Genomic DNA, 18,944 nt, shown 5'->3' on the forward strand with positions numbered 1-18,944 from the left:
TCTGCTTTCAAGTTTTTCCTTCCAAAATGAATCATCTCTCACATTTTTCAGGGTTAAACTCCATCAGCCCAGCTCTGCATACTATCAATGTCCCTTTGTAACTTAGAACAGCCCTCCGCACTGCCCACAACTCGACCGACCTTTGTATCGTCTGCGAACTTACTAATCACCCTTCCACTCCTTCGTCCAAATTATTTACAAAATCACAAGTAGGAAAGGACCCAGCTCAGATTGTAACTGAGCACCATGTTGAGTATTTACCATCCACTACCACCCTTAGTCTTCTGAGGGTCAGCCAATGCTGAATCTAATCTGCCACATTTCTCCTATCCCATGCCTTCTTACCATCTGCACAAGCCTACCATGGGGAACCTTCTCAAATGCCTTATTTAAATCCATGTATACAACATCCACTGCTCTATCTTCATCCGCCTCTTCAAAGAATTCAATAAGGTTTGTGAAGCATGATCTACTCCTGACAAATCCATGCTGACTATCTTTGTCATACTCGTGGCCACCCTTCTTTCTCCTAGCTGTGGATAACGAATGAGGATGTGCGTATTTGCATAAATCCTTTCATGAGGATTTTGTGTGTTTGTTGATGAATGGGTGGTCACTTCTGAAAGATTAAATAAAGCAAATGAAAAGATAAAACTTTTTTTCTCATGGTATTTCTCAATTCCTTCAGGATTTTATGAAGCAGAATAATACACGTCAGAATGAGCACAGCCTCAAGAACTTTGACCTCACAGAGTATCGTCAGCTTCTAAGTGATCTCTCTATTCAGATCTATCAACAACTGATTAAGATTGCAGAAAGTCTTCTTCAAACCATGATAGGTAAGGCCTTGAGTATATACACACATCTTCAGGCCAGTTTTAGTGTATTGCACCCATAGGTGCTAGTGAGTTTTGAGAAGATTTGTAGCTCAGGTTGAGGTTTGGGATGTGAGTTTGCTCGCTGAGCTGGAAGGTTGGTTTTCAGACGTTTTGTCACCATTCTAGGTGACATCATCAGTGAGCCTCCGACCAAGCGCTGGTGTTATGTCCCGCTTTCTATTTACCTGGTTAGGTTTCCTTGGGTTGGTGATGTCATTTCCTGTGTTGGTGATGTAATTTCCTGTTCTTTTTCTCAGAGGATGATAGATTGGCTCCAAATCAATGTGTGTGTTGAGTTCCGGTTGGAATGCCATGCCTCTAGGAATTCTCGTGCGTGTCTCTGTTTGGCTTGTCCTTGGATGGATGTGTTGTCGCAATCAAAGTGGTGTCCTTCCTCATCTGTATGCAAGGATACGAGTGATAGTGGGTCATGTCGTTTTGTGGCTAGTTGATGGTCATGTATCCTGGTGGCTAGCTTTCTGCCTGTTTGTCCAATGTAGTGTTTGTCACAGTTCTTGCAACGTATTTTGTAGATGACGTTCGTTTTGCTTGTTGTCTGTATAGGGTCTTTTAAGTTCATTAAAAGACCCTATACAGACAACAAGCAAAACGAACGCCATCTACAAAATACGTTGCAAGAACTGTGACAAACACTACATTGGACAAACAGGCAGAAAGCTAGCCACCAGGATACATGACCATCAACTAGCCACAAAACGACATGACCCACTATCACTCGTATCCTTGCATACAGATGAGGAAGGACACCACTTTTGATTGGGACAACACATCCATCCAAGGACAAGCCAAACAGAGACACGCACGAGAATTCCTAGAAGCATGGCATTCCAACCGGAACTCAACACACACATTGATTTGGAGCCAATCTATCATCCTCTGAGAAAAAGAACAGGAAATTACATCACCAACACAGGAAATGACATCACCAACCCAAGGAAACCTAATCAGATAAATAGAAAGCGGGACATAACACCAGCGCTTGGTCGGAGGCTCACTAATTATGTCACCTAGAATGGTGACAAAACGTCTGAACACTAACATTCCAGCTCAGCAAGCAAACTCACATCCATAGACACACCATTCTTTCAAAATGAGGCATTATTTTAAAGTATACTTTCACAAGCATTACACTTCTGGTACCCAAGCAGTGTTGACGGGTTATTTGGAGTGTTGAACATTGAACAGTGTTAAAGCTGAGCTTGCCTATTACCCAGATATACCAAGTGGGGATTTTTGAATTTAATCAAGTATGCTGTCATTGATTTCCTTATCCCTCCACCCACCCTAGTTCTTAGTTAAGCATATAACTGCTGTAGCTACTCCCAACGTCTGAACTGACAACCTGTATGAGATCAGCTAACTCCAAATGAACTTGGTCTGGATTTTAGTCGGGATCAGGAATTACGCAAAAGATAAGTTTCTGGTTCCTGAAACTTTCCCTACGGGGATAGCGTTACTCATTGAGATTCTACTGTTGGCATCCATTTAATTGGTACAGAGACAGATTCTCTGTCCAATTAAAGACATTTGGCAAGCGTTGAAAGCTGGAGGACAAATCGGGGACCTTTCAGCTTGACAGGTTTGGCAGCCTGCAATGGATGGTTTATAATACAACGGGCTTACACTAGATGGATAAAGTCAACCATGACACGATAGCCTTTGAGATCCACAATGGGGTCAAACAGGGTTGTGTTCTGGCATCTCTTTATGCTGCTGTATGCCTTCAGGTCAAATACAGTGATTCTATTTACATACCAGAACTGATGGAAAGCTATTTAATTTTGTTTGCCTGAGACCAAGACAGGTACAAAAAATTTGAGTTGCTATACAAGTAATCCTGACGAGGAACACTTTGGTAGCAGATGGACAAACTCTTTCATGCCTGTAAAGAAATGAGTGTGCCAATCACATCAGGAAAATAAATGCCATGGTTGCCACAAAAATGTAACAGCATTGGCAATATGACACTGGAGTTTGTTGATAGATTCAAATAATTGGTCTCCATAAGTAGCAACAATCTCACTTCTTGCTGAAATGAAGTCAAGCATTGCAAGAGCTACAGCTATTATATTCAAAGTATGGAATGATAGAAATCTAAGAACATCAAACTGCAAGTCTCCTAAGCCTGCAATCTCAGTACACTGCCATATCACCATGCGACCTGGACAATATGTGCTCAACTCTCTAATCCCACCAGCGTATAGTCTTTGCCAAGTAAACAATATCCTTCTGTACAGGGAAACAACTACTCAGTTACACCACCTTGTCATCTCTACGTTGTAACTGACCCTGCAATAAAGATGTGAAGATGGTAAGCATTAGTACTGACTTGGATAATAAAATGTGAGGCTGGATGAACACCGCAGGCCCAGCAGCTGACTTGGAGATGGTTACTGATGCACATGACGTCTGGAAGCTGACTGTTTGGAAGGGCAAAGGAAGAAGCAAAAATCTTAGCTGGCTGAGAAGTAGATCCAGAGAATCAAGCATCTTTTCAACCCACTGTCTCCCTCTGCAGCAAGTATGGTAGAGCTACCCTGCTAGATTGGGTCTCTGAGGCAGTGACAGGTAATAGATACTTAACACCCCCAGAGTTGATCACCATGTCATAAATCATCATCATATGAGATGGAAGGCACCATTTGGGAACTGAAAAGGTACCTCAATATGGAAGTGCTTGCTCACCAATCCTTCTAAAACTTAACTAAAACCAGGTATGGCAGCCAGGCCACTACTGTATGGGGAGAATCCCCCCCACCTACAGCAGCGTTAAAATAGGCATGAAAGGTCTCTGGGAAACATTACAGTTGGATTCCTTTTAGGTGGGCTTAACAAGACACCTAATAAACCTTATTATTTAAATGTTTCCTGGGCTTGGTGTATCTCCTGGATATGGACAGGAATGGAATTGAGAAACTGACATGCTGTTAATTACGGAATCCATCTGCCTTCATTCCCACCCTTAGTGAAGCTTGTGTCACACAGCAATACAGTAAGGTACGTACCCTCAGAACCATGAAATGAGCTATGTGTATACTTTCTTAGAGCAAAGGCATTTTTATATTCCAATGTTCTTTAGTGAATAATGTAGCTTAAAAAATTCAGACTGTTAGAAAGAATTATGATTTAGTATTCAATTACTGTTTTTCTAACTTTGATGTTTACTGGCATTAATGATGAGCAAGTATAAATGTTACCCTTGGGAAAACTTTCTTCAATATTTTGCTAAAGAGAAAGGGAGCTGAATTTTTTTCCTGTAAATCTTTGAGAATCGTGGAATAATGATTCGTCTTTAAAGCTTTTCAATCCCTTTGAACTGTTGACTTCAGTATTTCTCTCAAAGCTTCCTGAACTTCTAATAGATAGGAGTCAGGTTCTGTAGTTGACTTGCATTTTGTTCTTCTCTTACTGGTGTTTTGATGTAAATGAAGTTCAAAAGTAGATGAAAGGGAGGGTCTTGGCTAGGCAAAATGATCCAGGAGCAGTTTCACTCTGCTCCTAACAAGTGCAGGTTCACAACACAGAACTCCCGCAACTGTGCAAAAGTGCACAAAGATTGACAATTCCACAGATGCTTATTTTATACATTCATTGATGCACCGGACCCTATTCCCGGTAAACATGGATAGATCGCAAGTCACAGCAGGCCAGGCAGCGTCGGAGGAGCAGGAAAGTTGACATTTCAAGTCAGAACCCTTCTTTAGAAATGGGGAGGGGTAAGGGAGCTGGGAAATGAATAGAGAGAGGGGGGTTGGGGCTGGGACTGGGGAAGGCAGGTGTGATGGTGATAGATGAGTGCAAGTACTGACTCCAGCATCTGCAGTTCTTGCGGCCTGTAGATTGAGATTCAGTTAGCTGTACTAAGCCAATGCTAGTTTATTCTTAACTGTGGAACCCAACAAATGGAGATTTTGTTGTGGAATTATTTCAATATTTCTGTGAATTTTTAAAAACTGAAACCTTTGTACAATATTGATTCTATTCTGCTTACAGTCAAGTATAAAAACCACTGACAGATTCAACAAAGCGGCCCTCTGAATGTGCAGGTCGTGTGACACTGACCATAATTTGTACAAGTTGTTTTGTTCCTCTTCTGAGAGTCATCACTGCTGCTACACAATAAAAATGAAACAGAAGAATGCTTCATTGCTCATTCTAATGACATCTTTCACCTAAATACACAATACTTACTTCAGGAAAAAATCCCCAAAAGTGATGAAGTTCAATCAGATTTTTGACTAAAGCTACTGAAATTTTTTTGTTCTTCGAATGTAATGTTGTATTTATTGCCATTTCCAACCTTCACTGAGAAAGTTGTGGTGTACCCATTGTTGAACATTGAGAAAAATACATCGAGAATTTTAAAAAATTATTTACTTGCTATGATTATCAGTTTATTATGTAAAGTCCGTAAGTGTAACAGTCATTTAAATTTAAGTACAAAGTGAGTCATTTGTATTTCTTGTGAATTTGCTTTGGGCATTTTATCTGGCAAGTTTTGTATTCTTTATGACACATGTCAGAGGTTGACTATTTTTGTATTAATGCTGTTTTCTTTTAAACAAGTATCTGCAATGCTGGAAAATGAGACCATTCAGGGGCTGTCCAGTGTGAAACCCATGGGCTACAGGAAGCGTTCTTCCAGCCGGGTGGATGGAGACAGCAGCTATACTCTAGAGGCCATGGTACGCCAGCTTAACCTGTTGAACAACACCATGTGTGAGCATGGCCTAGATCCTGAGATTATCCAGCAGGTCTTTCGGCAACTTTTCTACATCATCAATGCTGTTACACTTAACAATCTGCTCCTGAGGAAGGATGTGTGCTCATGGAGTACTGGAATGCAGCTCAGGTATGATGGTCTCCTCTCCAAGAGGGTATTCTATCTCAGAACTGACAAACCACATTGCAATGCCAAAATATCAAGACTTGTTGAGCGACTGTGAAAGGCGTGTTTTGTTCTTGGTTTCCAAATATTTAGGACTTATCTGATCAAAAGACAGACAATATCCATCTTATTAAATATGATCTTTCCCAATCATAGAAGTCACATGACACTAGGTTATAGTCCAACAGGTTTATTTGAAATAACAAGAATGCAGCCCTTTTAAACAAAGGATCTGTGCTACGAAAGTTTGTGATTTCAAATAAGCCTGTTGGACTATAAGCTGGTAACATGTGATTTCTGACTTTGTCCACCCCATTCAACATCAACGCCTCCACATCATGTTTCCTAGTCACAACAGAAGTATACAAATGACACCACAAAAACAGATTTGATACTTGCGTCAATGACCAGGGATAGTAAGGGGACCTACAATAGCCTTGATTTTGATGTTCAGAGGTCCATACATTCAGACTAAAAGAAAATACAACATGGCTTATATTTGCATCCACATTCCAAAGGCACTTAAAATCATTGTTTTTATGGATTAAATGAACTCGTTCTACAGAGTTCTGAGAAAATATTTTTCATCTATCATGTTTTGTACAAGTTTCCCATTAGCAAGCAGAATGAAAGCTGAGTTGGCACCCTTGGTAACACTAGGAGGGGTATATTGCTGGGTCAAATAGTCTACTGCATAAAGGTTAAAGTGGCTCAGTAATGTCTACAAAAGAATCCGTTTGGACCTCTGTCCACTTGTGCTGTAAAATTTGGACTGGATGCCCTGTCTTTACGACAATTCCTGCATTTGCTGCCAAGCAACCATCGTTCTGCTGAGCAGAAAATCATTGCCAGATATTCCAATGTATTTCTCTAGCCCACGAGTCCATTAATGTTTGTTTTTTTGGTGTTGCCTTTGATGTAAATGTTTTCTTCTCTCTCCCCCCCCCCCCCCCCCCCCACCCACCTCGCTCTCGCTCTCTCTTAAAAAACCCTGCTTTGATGCTTGTGTAGGTACAACATCAGTCAGTTAGAAGAGTGGCTCCGAGGAAAAAATTTACATCAGAGTGGGACCATGAAGACGATGGAGCCTCTAATCCAGGCAGCTCAGCTGCTTCAAGTTAAAAAGAAAACAAGTGATGACGCTGCGGCCATCTGTTCAATGTGTACTGATCTTACCCCACAGCAGGTAAATGACTTTTGGCTGTTTTGCAGTGGTGACAGAGAAGTTGACCTTTCAGAAAATTCTACTTGAGGTTTTTTCAGTAGTTAGTGATGTCTTAGAGCCATACCTTTATTCCAATTATGTAATGTTGCCGATATCTCCTAACAAGCAAGTCAGAATGTCAGTTGGAGTGAGATGTTAATCAACAAGTGAGGCAGATTACAAACTGCTAAATACATGCAGATTAATTTTCAAAGTAAGTTCAATCAAAATTAAACTTGTGTCCAGATGATATGTAAGCAAAAGCAAAATACTGCAGATGCTATAAATCTGAAATAAGAATGGAAAATGTTGGAAATACTCAGCAGGTCTGGAGCACTCGGGGAGAAACCAAGTTGAGCTTTTAAGTCTGTGATCTTTCAAACTAGAAAGATCACAACATTTAACACTGTTTCTCTCGAGATATTACCAAACCTGTTGAGAGTTTCCAGCATTTTGTTTCAATATCCTCATGCCCACAAGGAAAAATCAACCTGCCTGACGTGTCCATAGATTCCTTCCATTTGTAACTATTAATCTTTTTTTGAAGAAAAAGGTACCTGAATGCATCACATTCAATTCAATACTTTGAAGTTTTAAAGCTCTAATTGTGATAAGTTGTAATTTCTTCTGGCAATCTGCTTTAATTTGCATAATGCCACATGCTTAGACCAATCCGACAGATATGTCACACTGTCAGCCATGCACTTGCAGTTGTGCTAACTTTGGTATTTTTCTCATCTAACCAGTTCCCTACTGGGATGTGGAATAATTTCTAATTTGGCAGTGGTTAAACTGCAGTTTAACCTTGTACAGGCAAGTTTATTATGAACAAAATTTTGATGCTAAACAACATTTGCAATCATTCTCTTCTCTCCTGAGCTCTGCTAGACACTGGAATCCTCTGATATAAGCCTAAACACAGTCTCAAAATGCTATTCAACTATGTCTCATTCATATAAGTGTATTATCTAAAAGGTATAATTGTTTTGTAATGAGAATCAGGAACTCTGCCTTATGGTTTGTCTTGGCCCTTTCTCAAGCTCCAATTGTGGCATCTTTGACCATCGTTAGATAACATAGCAAATGTCCTGTTTCAATGCTGAAACCTTTGTCAGGTTTTTCTAAATAATTGGATATCAAATTCTGCATCTGTTCTATTTTTTCAACAATAGATTGTCAAGATTTTAAACCTTTACACACCAGTGAATGAATTTGAAGAACGTGTGACAGTAGCCTTCATTAGAAATATTCAGGTAAGTTTCTCACAGCCAATAAAAATGAGTGCCGCTTTGTTTATATGAAGCCAGTCACTTTTATGCCAATTTTGTCCGATGATTCCTAATTTCATGTGTTCATTCTCCACATTCTATTACTAAGAAGTCCACATTTTTTTAACTTCTATGCCTATTGATCCTACAGTTCAACAGTTAAAGGATTCAACCCTTTAAGTCTGATACGCTATTCAATAGGATTGTGACTGATCCAACATTCCTCATGTCCACGTGCTTGTCTATTGATTTCCTTGACTGATCAAAATCTATCTAACTATTGATCTATCTATCTATCTTACCCTTAAGGATTCTGCCCCACAGTGCTCTGCAGAAAAGAGTTTCAAATACATTCAAGATAATGAAATGTGAGGCTGGATGAACACAGCAGGCGCAGCAGCATCTCAGGAGCACAAAAGCTGACGTTTCGGGCCTGGACCCTTCTTCAGAGAGGGGGATGGGGTGGGGGTTCTGGAATAAATAGGGAGAGAGGGGGAGGCGGACCGAAGATGGAGAGAAAAGAAGATAGGTGGAGAGGAGAGTATAGGTGGGGAGGTAGGGATAGGTCAGTCCAGGGAAGACGGACAGGTCAAGGAGGTGGGATGAAGTTAGTAGGTAGGAGATGGAGGTGCGGCTTGGGGTGGGAGGAGGGGATGGGGGAGAGGAAGAACAGGTTAGGGAGGCAGAGACGGGTTGGACTAGTTTTGGGATGCAGTGGGTGGTGGGGAAGAGCTGGGCTGGTTGTGTGGTGCAGTGGGGGGAGGAGACGAATTGGGCTGGTTTTGGGCTGGTTGTGTGGTGCAGTGGGGGGAGGGGACGAATTGGGCTGGTTTTGGGATGCGGTGGGGGAAGGGGAGATTTTGAAGCTGGTGAAGTCCACATTGATACCATTGGGCTGCAGGGTTCCCAAGCGGAATATGAGTTGCTGTTCCTGCAACCTTCGGGTGGCATCATTGTGGCACTGCAGGAGGCCCATGATGGACATGTCATCTAAAAGAATGGGAGGGGGAGTGGAAATGGTTTGCGACTGGGAGGTGCAGTTGTTTATTGCAAACCGAGCGGAGGTGTTCTGCAAAGCGGTCCCCAAGCCTCTGCTCGGTTTCCGGTGAAACCGGGGAAACCAATCGGAGGCTTGGGGACCGCTTTGCAGAACAACTCCGCTCGGTTCGCAATAAACAACTGCACCTCCCAGTCGCAAACCGTTTCCACTCCCCCTCCCATTCTTTTAGATGACATGTCCATCATGGTCCTCCTGCAGTGCCACAATGATGCCACCCGAAGGTTGCAGGAACAGCAACTCATATTCCGCTTGGGAACCCTGCAGCCCAATGGTATCAATGTGGACTTCACCAGCTTCAAAATCTCCCCTTCCCCCACCGCATCCCAAAACCAGCCCAGTTCATCCCCTCCACCCACTGCACCACACAACCAGCCCAGCTCTTCCCCTCCACCCACTGCATCCCAAAACCAGTCCAACCTGTCTCTGCCTCCCTAACCTGTTCTTCCTCTCACCCATCCCTTCCTCCCACCCCAAGCCGCACCTCCATCTCCTACCTACTAACCTCATCGCGCCTCCTTGACCTGTCCATCTTCCCTGGACTGACCTATCCCCTCCCTACCTCCCCACCTATACTCTCGTCTCCACCTATCTTCTTTTCTCTCCATCTTCGGTCCGCCTCCCCCCCTCTCCCTATTTATTCCAGAACCCCCACCCCCATCCCCCTCTCTGATGAAGGGTCTAGGCCCGAAACATCAGCTTTTGTGCTCCTGAGATGCTGCTGGGCCTGCTGTGTTCATCCAGCCTCACATTTCATTATCTTGGATTCTCCAGCATCTGCAGTTCCCATTATCACTTCAAATACATTCAACCCTCTGAAAGAACAAATTCCTGCTCATGTCAGCCTTAAATTCATGACCTCTGTTCCTAGACTCTCCTGTGAGGGGAAATATCTCAACATTTACCCTATGAAACCCCGTAAGAATCCTGTATGTTTTAATGAGATTGCCTCTCATTTTCCTAAACACCAGTGAGTAGAATCCTAACCTATCAAGACATGCCCTCCATACCAAGGTTCGTCTTCATGAACCTTCTCTGAACAGCCTCTGATAAAATCATTTTTCTCCAATGGGACTGACAATGCTCCATAGGTGGCCTCACAGCACCTTGTACAGTTGCAGTAAGACTTCCCTACTTTCATACTCCAATCCCCCTGAAATAAAGACTAACATTGCAATAGCCTTCCTGATTATTTGCTGTATCTGTCTGCTAGTTTTGTTTTATGCACAATTACTTCCAAGTCCCTTTGTGTTGAAGCTTTCTGCAGTTTTTTGTTCCAATTTAAATAATACGCCATACTTTTGATCTCTCTTCCGCTATGAACAATTTCAGATTTCCTTGCATTATACTTCATTTACCAACTTTTTGTCCACTTATTTAATCTATTAATATTCCTCTGCAACCTGCCTTTCCGCCTATTTTTGTATCATCTGAAAATTTGGCTACAGTACCTTTTACTTCCTTTCTCCAAGTCATTAATATAGTGGAAACGGTTGCAGACCCAACACTGATTCATGTGGAAACTCATTGGTCACAGGTTTTTATCCTGGAAAAGTACTACTCACTTATTCCTGCCCATTAGCTAATTCTCTATCCATGTCAATATACTACCTCTAACACCACAGAATCTTATGTTATTAATTAACTTTTGTGAGATCTCTTGTTGAATGTCTTCTGGAAGACCAAATACAACACATCTACTGAGTACCCTCTGTCCACTCTGGTCAAGAATTCCTCAAAAATAATTCTAATGGTCAGATGTGATTTCCCTTTGACAAAGTCGGTAATCTGCGTGATTAGATCTTGATTTTTCCAAATGTTCTCCTATTACTTCCTTAATAATATGTTTGGGGAAAATTTCTTTTGGTATTTTCTAATAAGAATATTTAAGTACACACAGAGGCCAGTCCAAAAATCTGCATCTATTTTTCAAAATTCCACCCATCTCATTTCTCTGTAAATTCCTCAATTTCTGTTCATAAACTTAATAACTTAGCTGTTATTAGAAACTTGAGTCAACCATATGAGTATGGACTATAATCACATAGAATTGATCAATTAAGGATGCATTCTTTAAAGACATGTTGGAATTTTTCAACAATCCATCAGTTTCATGGGGCTATATTTCTACAGCTGTGTGGCAGGTTGGTAGGCAGGGGTTCCTACAAAATTTGACAAGTGTTAGACCTGTCATCTACCTACCTGCCCTGCTACAATTTTTACTTTCAGCAGAGGAGGGATTGAGAAGGCCATCTACCATAGTCCATTTACAGCCTCATCTCACTGCTGCTAGATGTAATCGGCAGCAAGAGGTACCCAAACTGATCATCCAGCCGAGCAGCTTGCACTATGCATGTTGGTGAGTGACAGCAGGGCAAAGGTGGTGGGGGAAACAGCCTACTTAACCAACATTTTGTCCAGATTGGAACAAATATTTTGCTTCATAGCAAATAAACAGTCTGCTGAACATTAAATGGGTCCACCTTTGTTTGTCATTTTATATACATGTTTTGGATGAGAATTTGAGTTTTTAGGAGGTTAGTGAGTTTGTGGATGACACCAAAATTGATGGTATAGTGGACAGTGAAGAAGGTTAGCTAAGATTACAAAAAGATATTGATCAATTGGGTCAATGTGCTGAGATGTGACAGATGGAGTTCAATTTGGATTAATGTGAGGTGTTGCATTTTGGTAGAACAAACAGGGGCAGGACTTGTATAATTAATAGGGCCCTGTGTAGTGCTGTGGAACAGAGACATTGGCGCTCAGATACATACATAATTCTTTGAAAGTTGTGGCACATGTAGACAAGGTGGTTAGGAAGACTTGCCTTTGAGTGTAGGAATTGGGACGCCATGTTAGGATTGTAGATGATGTTGGTGAGACCTCTTCTGGAACAATATGTACAGTTCTGGTCACACTCCTATAGGAAAGATATTATTAAATTGGAAAAGGTTAAGAAGGGATTTACCAGGATGTTACCTGGAATGGAAGTTTAAGTTATAAAAATAGGCTGGGACTTCTTTCACTGGAATGTAGAAGGTTGAGGAGTGACCTTCTAGGCATTTGTAAAATCATGAGGGGCATAGATACGGTGAGTGGCAAGGGTCTTTTCCCTCGGGTGGGAGCATTTAAAACTAGCGGGCATATTTTTAAAATGATAGAAGAAAGATTTAAAAGGACATATGAGAGACAACCTTTTTTTTGACACAGTGAGAGATTCATTAGTGGAATAAGTTACCACAGGAAGTTGTGGATGCAAGTATAATTTCACCATCTAAAAGATATGTGGATAAGTACATGAATAGGAAAGGTTTCAAGGGTTACGGGTCATGTGTAGGCAGGTGGGACTAGATTGGTTTGGGAACATGGTTGGCGTGGACTAGTTGGACCAAAGGGTCTGCTTCCATGCTGTATGACTCGATAAATAGCTTTAGGGCAAGCCGCAAACTGAAGAACGGATCTGCTGGGAGAAGGCAGGGATGCTGATACAATGCAAAATGCAACTTTTGGTTACTTTTAACTGATATCAGCTTTTCAGAAAATAGTTTCAAAGTTCCAAACAACCACTGAGAAATTTGGTAACTCGGCCAGCAACATTTATCTATAATATATATAAATTATAATTTGTGTTTTTTTTTCCTTCACATAGTCCTGTTTACAAGACCGCAATGAACCACCTCAACTTTTAATGGACTTCAAACACATGTTTCCTGTAATCTTTCCATACAATCCTTCTGCACTCAACCTGGATACCATTCACATGCCAGCAAATTTGAACTTAACTTTCCTCAACAGAGTATAGAACAAAGTTGGGTATCGGTGAAAGGAGGAGCGGAGAGAGACCGTGTCAGGATCTTGGATAATTGCTGTATTTCTGTCAAAAGCTATTATGGAAAGAAGTAATTGCACAAGACCTATTCGAAAAGAAGCAGAATTGATCTGGCACCACGACTTAAAAATATGTCTTCAAGAGGTCATTTGAGAAGCAATCAGAGGGAACAACTAGGATTTCAAGTGATAGGCCATGGTTTGTTTTTATAAGTTAAAAGCCAATGACTATTTATTGTGACAGATGTTTTAAAGAAAAAAAAGGTATTTGTAATCAAAAGAGAGCACTGGGATTCATGTGCTTTCTGCATATTTAACAGCTCAAGTCTGCATTCATTATGCTTCTTTGCAAAGTTCAAGCACGAACTGAAATCTTTCTTTTGTATTCGTAGCCAGAGTGGGAACATTCTAGGTAAATAATGATATGTATAGATAAAAGAAAATGACTGGAAAATACAGTCAGGGAGGGGCTTTGATTCTGTTCAATGTGTGCAACCAGTTTGAAGCTGGTATCACCTTTCTGCTAGATGCATAAATAATTCCTCTTTGCAAATACAACTGAGGACTTGTTTTAAGATTTGTGTAATTTTATTATTTCAGTTAATTATAGTGTTCTATCCTTATTTGTTTGTTTCTTGAACTGAGAGATTTTGAGCTGGTTGCTTAATACTTACATTGTGGACTTGACTCAAAAAAAAGAACAGCTTAGCTTTGGATTGTGTTTGACTTATTGGGGAGTCGGTCAGCTCAGTTGGCTGGTTTGCGATGCAGTGTGATACCAACAGCATGGGTTCAATTCCAGTACCTGCTGAGGTCACCATGAAGGTCCTACCTTCTTGACCTTGCCCTTCACCTGAGGCATGGTGTCTGTCAGATTAAATTCACCACCAGTCATCTCTTTCTCGAATGAGAGACAAGCACCATGGTCCTCTGGGACTTTGGCAACTTTACCTTCCCCTGTTGGCCTCATTTCAAATATATATTTGGAAATGCTGTGCATAGCCCCTTGAAACAATGCCATTTAACCATATTGAAAATTTTAGTTTATTACAGTGCCCAATTGAAGTCTAAATTGTTTAATCATTAAGATAACAGCACAACATTCCTGGTGCTCCTGCTTCTTGTGGATAACAAATAAACTAGTTTTATACCTGTTAGGGAATTGTAATTTGCAGAAACCTGAACACATTGAAAAGTCAAGATGATAATGTGCATTAATTGTAAAATATTAACACTGATGCATAACAGAACTACTTTCTTAATTAGTCTTCCACTGCTGATACGGCAGAACCTCACTGAACATTTAAACCCAGCAAACATTTTGATTTAGATTGGATATGCATTGCTTGTTGTTAATGGTCCATTACCTTTGGATTTATACTTTCCTCTACATCTCCTTTCACTAGGGAGACTCCATGTGTCTGTACACCCGTTGGCTGAAATTTGAATTTCAGGGGTTCAAAATTGAACGTTGGAATTAAATCTCTCACAAAATTGATGTGTAGTTATTATCAATCTCAAATTTCTATTTAGCAGTCACATTAATGACTAATATCAAGATGATTGATTATTCTTACCCACAAATACAGTTGCAAAATTAGCATATTGATCTGTAGTACGAACGTCGTTAATTTTCCTGAGTTGGAACCAAATGAAATTACTTTCTCCCTTTAACCGCTGATCCACATTGTATGAATCCAAGTGCTCTGTTTCAATACAAAATTTCAGTGTTTCCACTGACTACGTAAGTACAAACAAGACATCAGATCCTCAAATGCGTCATCTCCTCTTCCGTGTTGTTCTTGGCTAGTTTTCTTATCTTCATCCCAGAGAAATGAAATGGAAACAGTGAAGTGGGAAAGTTTTCAACCACTCCATTGGTGAGCACTATTTAAAACAACTATGGTTAGGAAAGACAATGTACATTAATATAATAGAATGTTACATTATCTTGGATAGATTGGTGTAATTTTTCTTTAATAAATTTTTAATTCAGATGGTCATATATGGCTGAAGATAGTCATTCATTTTTGATTTAGATTCATAGAATTGAAATTGGACTGGGCATATAACCTAAATAGGTACAACAAATATTTGATTAAGATGCATGAAAAACTGTAGCAGTTTCGACATTATGCTCTGATGTGGTCAAAAGAGAAGAATTAAGTACAAAAGTAGCAATTAAAGACACTCTGCCCAAGGACAGTAATTATATTGTTCAAAATCTGACCGCTGTGCTGTGCCTTGCTTGCAACATGACTCATTTATCACAATGGGATTATTGTCAAATGAACTGGAGTTCTCATGACTGGTTGTGTAATTGTACCATCTGCCATGCTGATACAGGTTGTGTTCAATCTCTGATTTACTCAGACAATCTCAACCAAAGACAACTACAGCCAGAGAGTGATGAATCTATGGAATTCATGCCACAGAACGCTGTGGAGGCCAGGTCATTGAGTACATTTAAGACTGAGATAGATAGGTTCTTGATGATCAAGGGTTACAGGGAGAAAGCATGAGAATGGGGTTGAGGAACTTATCAGCCATGATTGAATGGCAGAGCAGACTCAGTGAGCCAAATGGTCTAATTTCTGCTCTTAACGTCTTGTGGTCAAAGGCAGTGGAGGTACTAGGAAGAGTTAAAACTCAGCTTGGTTTTGCCTTGCTAATAGTCAGTGATCCTGGTCAAAATTGTGTGCAAGAGATGTCCCTCGTTGTCAATTAGTTTTGTCCTTTCACGATCTGGGCTGACACATGGTGAACGGCCACACAGCAAAAGCACTGCAAGGCTGTTTGCACTTATCCTTTCTGAGAATTTAGTAAGTTGTGATCTGAACTGTGCTACCAAAAAAGATAGTGGGAAAGGTTCAATAGCAACTCGAGGAATTGGAAATATACTTGAAAAGAAAAAAAGTACAGCTAAGTGTTAGAGAAAGATAGTAGGATTAATTGAGTCAGTTGTTTCTCAAAAACCAGCGAAGTTAGGCTGAAGGACCTTCTTGCTGGAAGATATAAGATTTATATAATTTTTTTAGACAAGGAAAGACGAAGCAGTCAGCAGTTCCATTCTTTTTCATATACTTCACTTTCATTTATGCATCTCACCTTAAATCTAAATCCTTCCAGGTAAGTTACACTACCAGATGAGGCATGATCCAAATATATAAAGTATTAAAGCCTTGCATGTCGAATGGTGATCATGAAATATGGTCATTATACATACATAGGCCACACCCCCCAACAAAAAACCGGTCAGGCTGCTCAATGATGATGTACCACTGGGTATTAAAGAGCACAAGGAGCTTTCAGTGCACTTCTACAGGATGATCCAGAATGGAGACAGAGCACTTTCATTGTAAACTCTTCCCTCCAAGTTCAGCCACTGAGTTGTATAATGTGCCTCAGTTTCATTTCTGAATGATTTTGAAGTTGTTTAAGTGTTGGGTATAATGAGACACTTGTGACCAGAACATTCCATTGAATTAACATTTGACGATACAATGATAAACTGAAATTGAGCTAATCATTGCAGGTTTATTTAATTTTAATCTGGATGTATTTGTTTCCTTATCAACTTGAAGTTGGAATTATTCTTTAAATGGATCTAAACAAATACAGTGGGCAGAAATCCACATCCCTATAGAGACACATACAATGGTCTCACTATCAACACCCTTGCTCTGTTTCTACTGACCTCACCCTGGGCCTCATCTTTGCTACCTACCCCAAAATCTCTAATTTACCTGGGGACGGATTCTTGGACTTAAACTCTGGAGACTGTTTGCAGTTCCATTCCTCTCTACTGCAGCTTTTGTTGCTGCTAAGACTCCACCTGAGTAAGGGGTGGAAGTCTGATCTCTGACCAATTAATATTCCTTGAAGCAGTGTCACTAACTCTACAAATGGTGGGAAGGGAAACCTCACCATCCTAAAAATCCTAGCCAATAAATCAAAGGAGCTATCTAGCTTGATGCTACATAACGAACATGACAAAATGAATTAACTTTCTTAAACTTATTATGTGTTCCCATGCACTTGGAATGTTGTAACAGTGGTGGATCAGATTTTTGCAACTTTAGGCTGCTGACCCTTCCCAGAAGATATTCTTAGGTTTAATATCTTTATGAAAATGTAACACTTCCTTGTACTTGAAGAGGAACAACCAAGTGGCATCATAGTTATAATGACCCATTTAATCAGTATTTATATCAATACACAGTATCTGCAACTAGCCAAGGATAGACATTCTTAAGGAGAGTCTCAAATTCATTAGGAACAAAGCATATTTCAAAGTTGTTGTGTAATTCATAATGTGCACAAGGTTTGGCACAAGTAATTAAATCTGGTGCCATTCTAGACCTGAGGTTTAGGCTTTAGACTCTGTGGTTCTTGGATTTTCTGATGTAGAGGAATTTCAGATTTAAGTATTTTACGATTGCCCCCATTTATTTTAATGGAAAATTGAGAATTTATGTATTGCATGAATAGTTTTAAAATAATTTGCAATAAGTAAAACTGTAAACAACCACAAGGCATTCATGTTTTTAGCCTTGAATAAATGAAGCTGATAGAGGACTTGATATAACTGTACAGTAATTTATCAAAGCTGTTTTACATTGATCAGTATACTTGAACACATCAATCTGAGTTTAGTCTGGGTGGTTGGATAATTAAGATGTTTATATAATGAGTATTGAATAGAGGAAGAATCGCTTCTCCCTTCCTTGATGACTCAAAATCAATAGGAAAAAATGTATCCCTGGGAATGTTTATTGGGGTGAACTTTATAGGCCTTCATGATATTTGTGCAAAAAAAGGACCATGATTTTTGAAAAAAAATTTGTTAATCAAAACACAATCGTCCCTCCCTTCCAAGATTTCTATCTCCAGTATTGGTAACATTTGGTACAGTTGGCTGATTATTGGTCAATAATGTACTGCTGTTAAGTGAAATATAAAATGCTTCTGATTAAGACCGTAACAAACTAATTATGTGCAACCAATAAATAGTAAAATGTAAAAACGAGCAATGATGAATATTCTGATCAAAGTAATTTTTACATTTTGAAAAACTGTAAAACTACATGCTTTATTATAACAATTAGTTTTAAATAGAGAAACAGCAATGTCAAATAAAGAATTTTGAACATTTAAAAAATCTTAAGTTTTTATTTATCTCGACTTCCAATTGTGGATACTTTTCCAGATACACGTTCCTTTTAAAAATTGTGTGGAAGAAAATTACTAGCACAGTTCTACAAATGAGGAGTTAATGAATAGAGTAGAGAAGATGGTATTGTTCTGCCTAGAGCAGCCAAATATAGTTTTGAGGTTTTTGAATCAATAAAATTGTTTTCAGTGGATGATTGGTTGATAATCAAAGGATGCAAATTTAAGGTGATTAGAAAAGGATTTTTTTAAAATCCAACAAGTGGTTGGGATTTAGAATGCCTTATAGTTGCAGACAGAAATTGTGTACTATGGAGGAGGGGAATGGGACTAATTGCATTTCCCATGAAAACAGCAAGCCAATAGACACCACTTGTGCTGCACCATTCTATGATCCTATAAACAGTCTAGATTAAAATAACAAATTGGGAAAGATATTTTGCTTGTAGGGTGGTTAAAATTTAAGTGGTTGAACTGCAATCAAATGGTGATTTCTTTAGACGTTTTGTAAGTACTTGTTTCACTAAGTTGGAAATCCAGTCACCATGATGTTTAACAAAGTGTGAAGCTGGATGAACACAGCAGGCCAAGCAGCATCTTTTGTGCTCCTAAGATGCTGCTTGGC

At 39.8% G+C, this 18,944-nt stretch overlaps 1 protein-coding gene across 2 annotated transcripts in view; it reads left to right on the plus strand.

The window, feature by feature from the left end:
• The window catches only part of myo5b (myosin VB), a 270,346-nt gene extending 252,078 nt beyond the window's left edge, over positions 1-18,268 (plus strand). For both annotated transcript variants that reach the window (XM_048526919.2, XM_048526929.2), the window contains 5 exons: positions 689-839; positions 5,466-5,751; positions 6,799-6,973; positions 8,164-8,244; positions 12,969-18,268. In XM_048526919.2, the coding sequence (XP_048382876.2) occupies positions 689-839; positions 5,466-5,751; positions 6,799-6,973; positions 8,164-8,244; positions 12,969-13,121 (846 nt within the window). In that variant the 3' untranslated portion in view covers positions 13,122-18,268. The remainder of the gene's footprint in view (positions 1-688; positions 840-5,465; positions 5,752-6,798; positions 6,974-8,163; positions 8,245-12,968) is intronic.
• The last annotated feature ends 676 nt before the right edge of the window (positions 18,269-18,944 follow it).

Source organism: Stegostoma tigrinum, chromosome 1, assembly GCF_030684315.1.
Source record: "Stegostoma tigrinum isolate sSteTig4 chromosome 1, sSteTig4.hap1, whole genome shotgun sequence".
Taxonomy (NCBI): domain Eukaryota; kingdom Metazoa; phylum Chordata; class Chondrichthyes; order Orectolobiformes; family Stegostomatidae; genus Stegostoma; species Stegostoma tigrinum.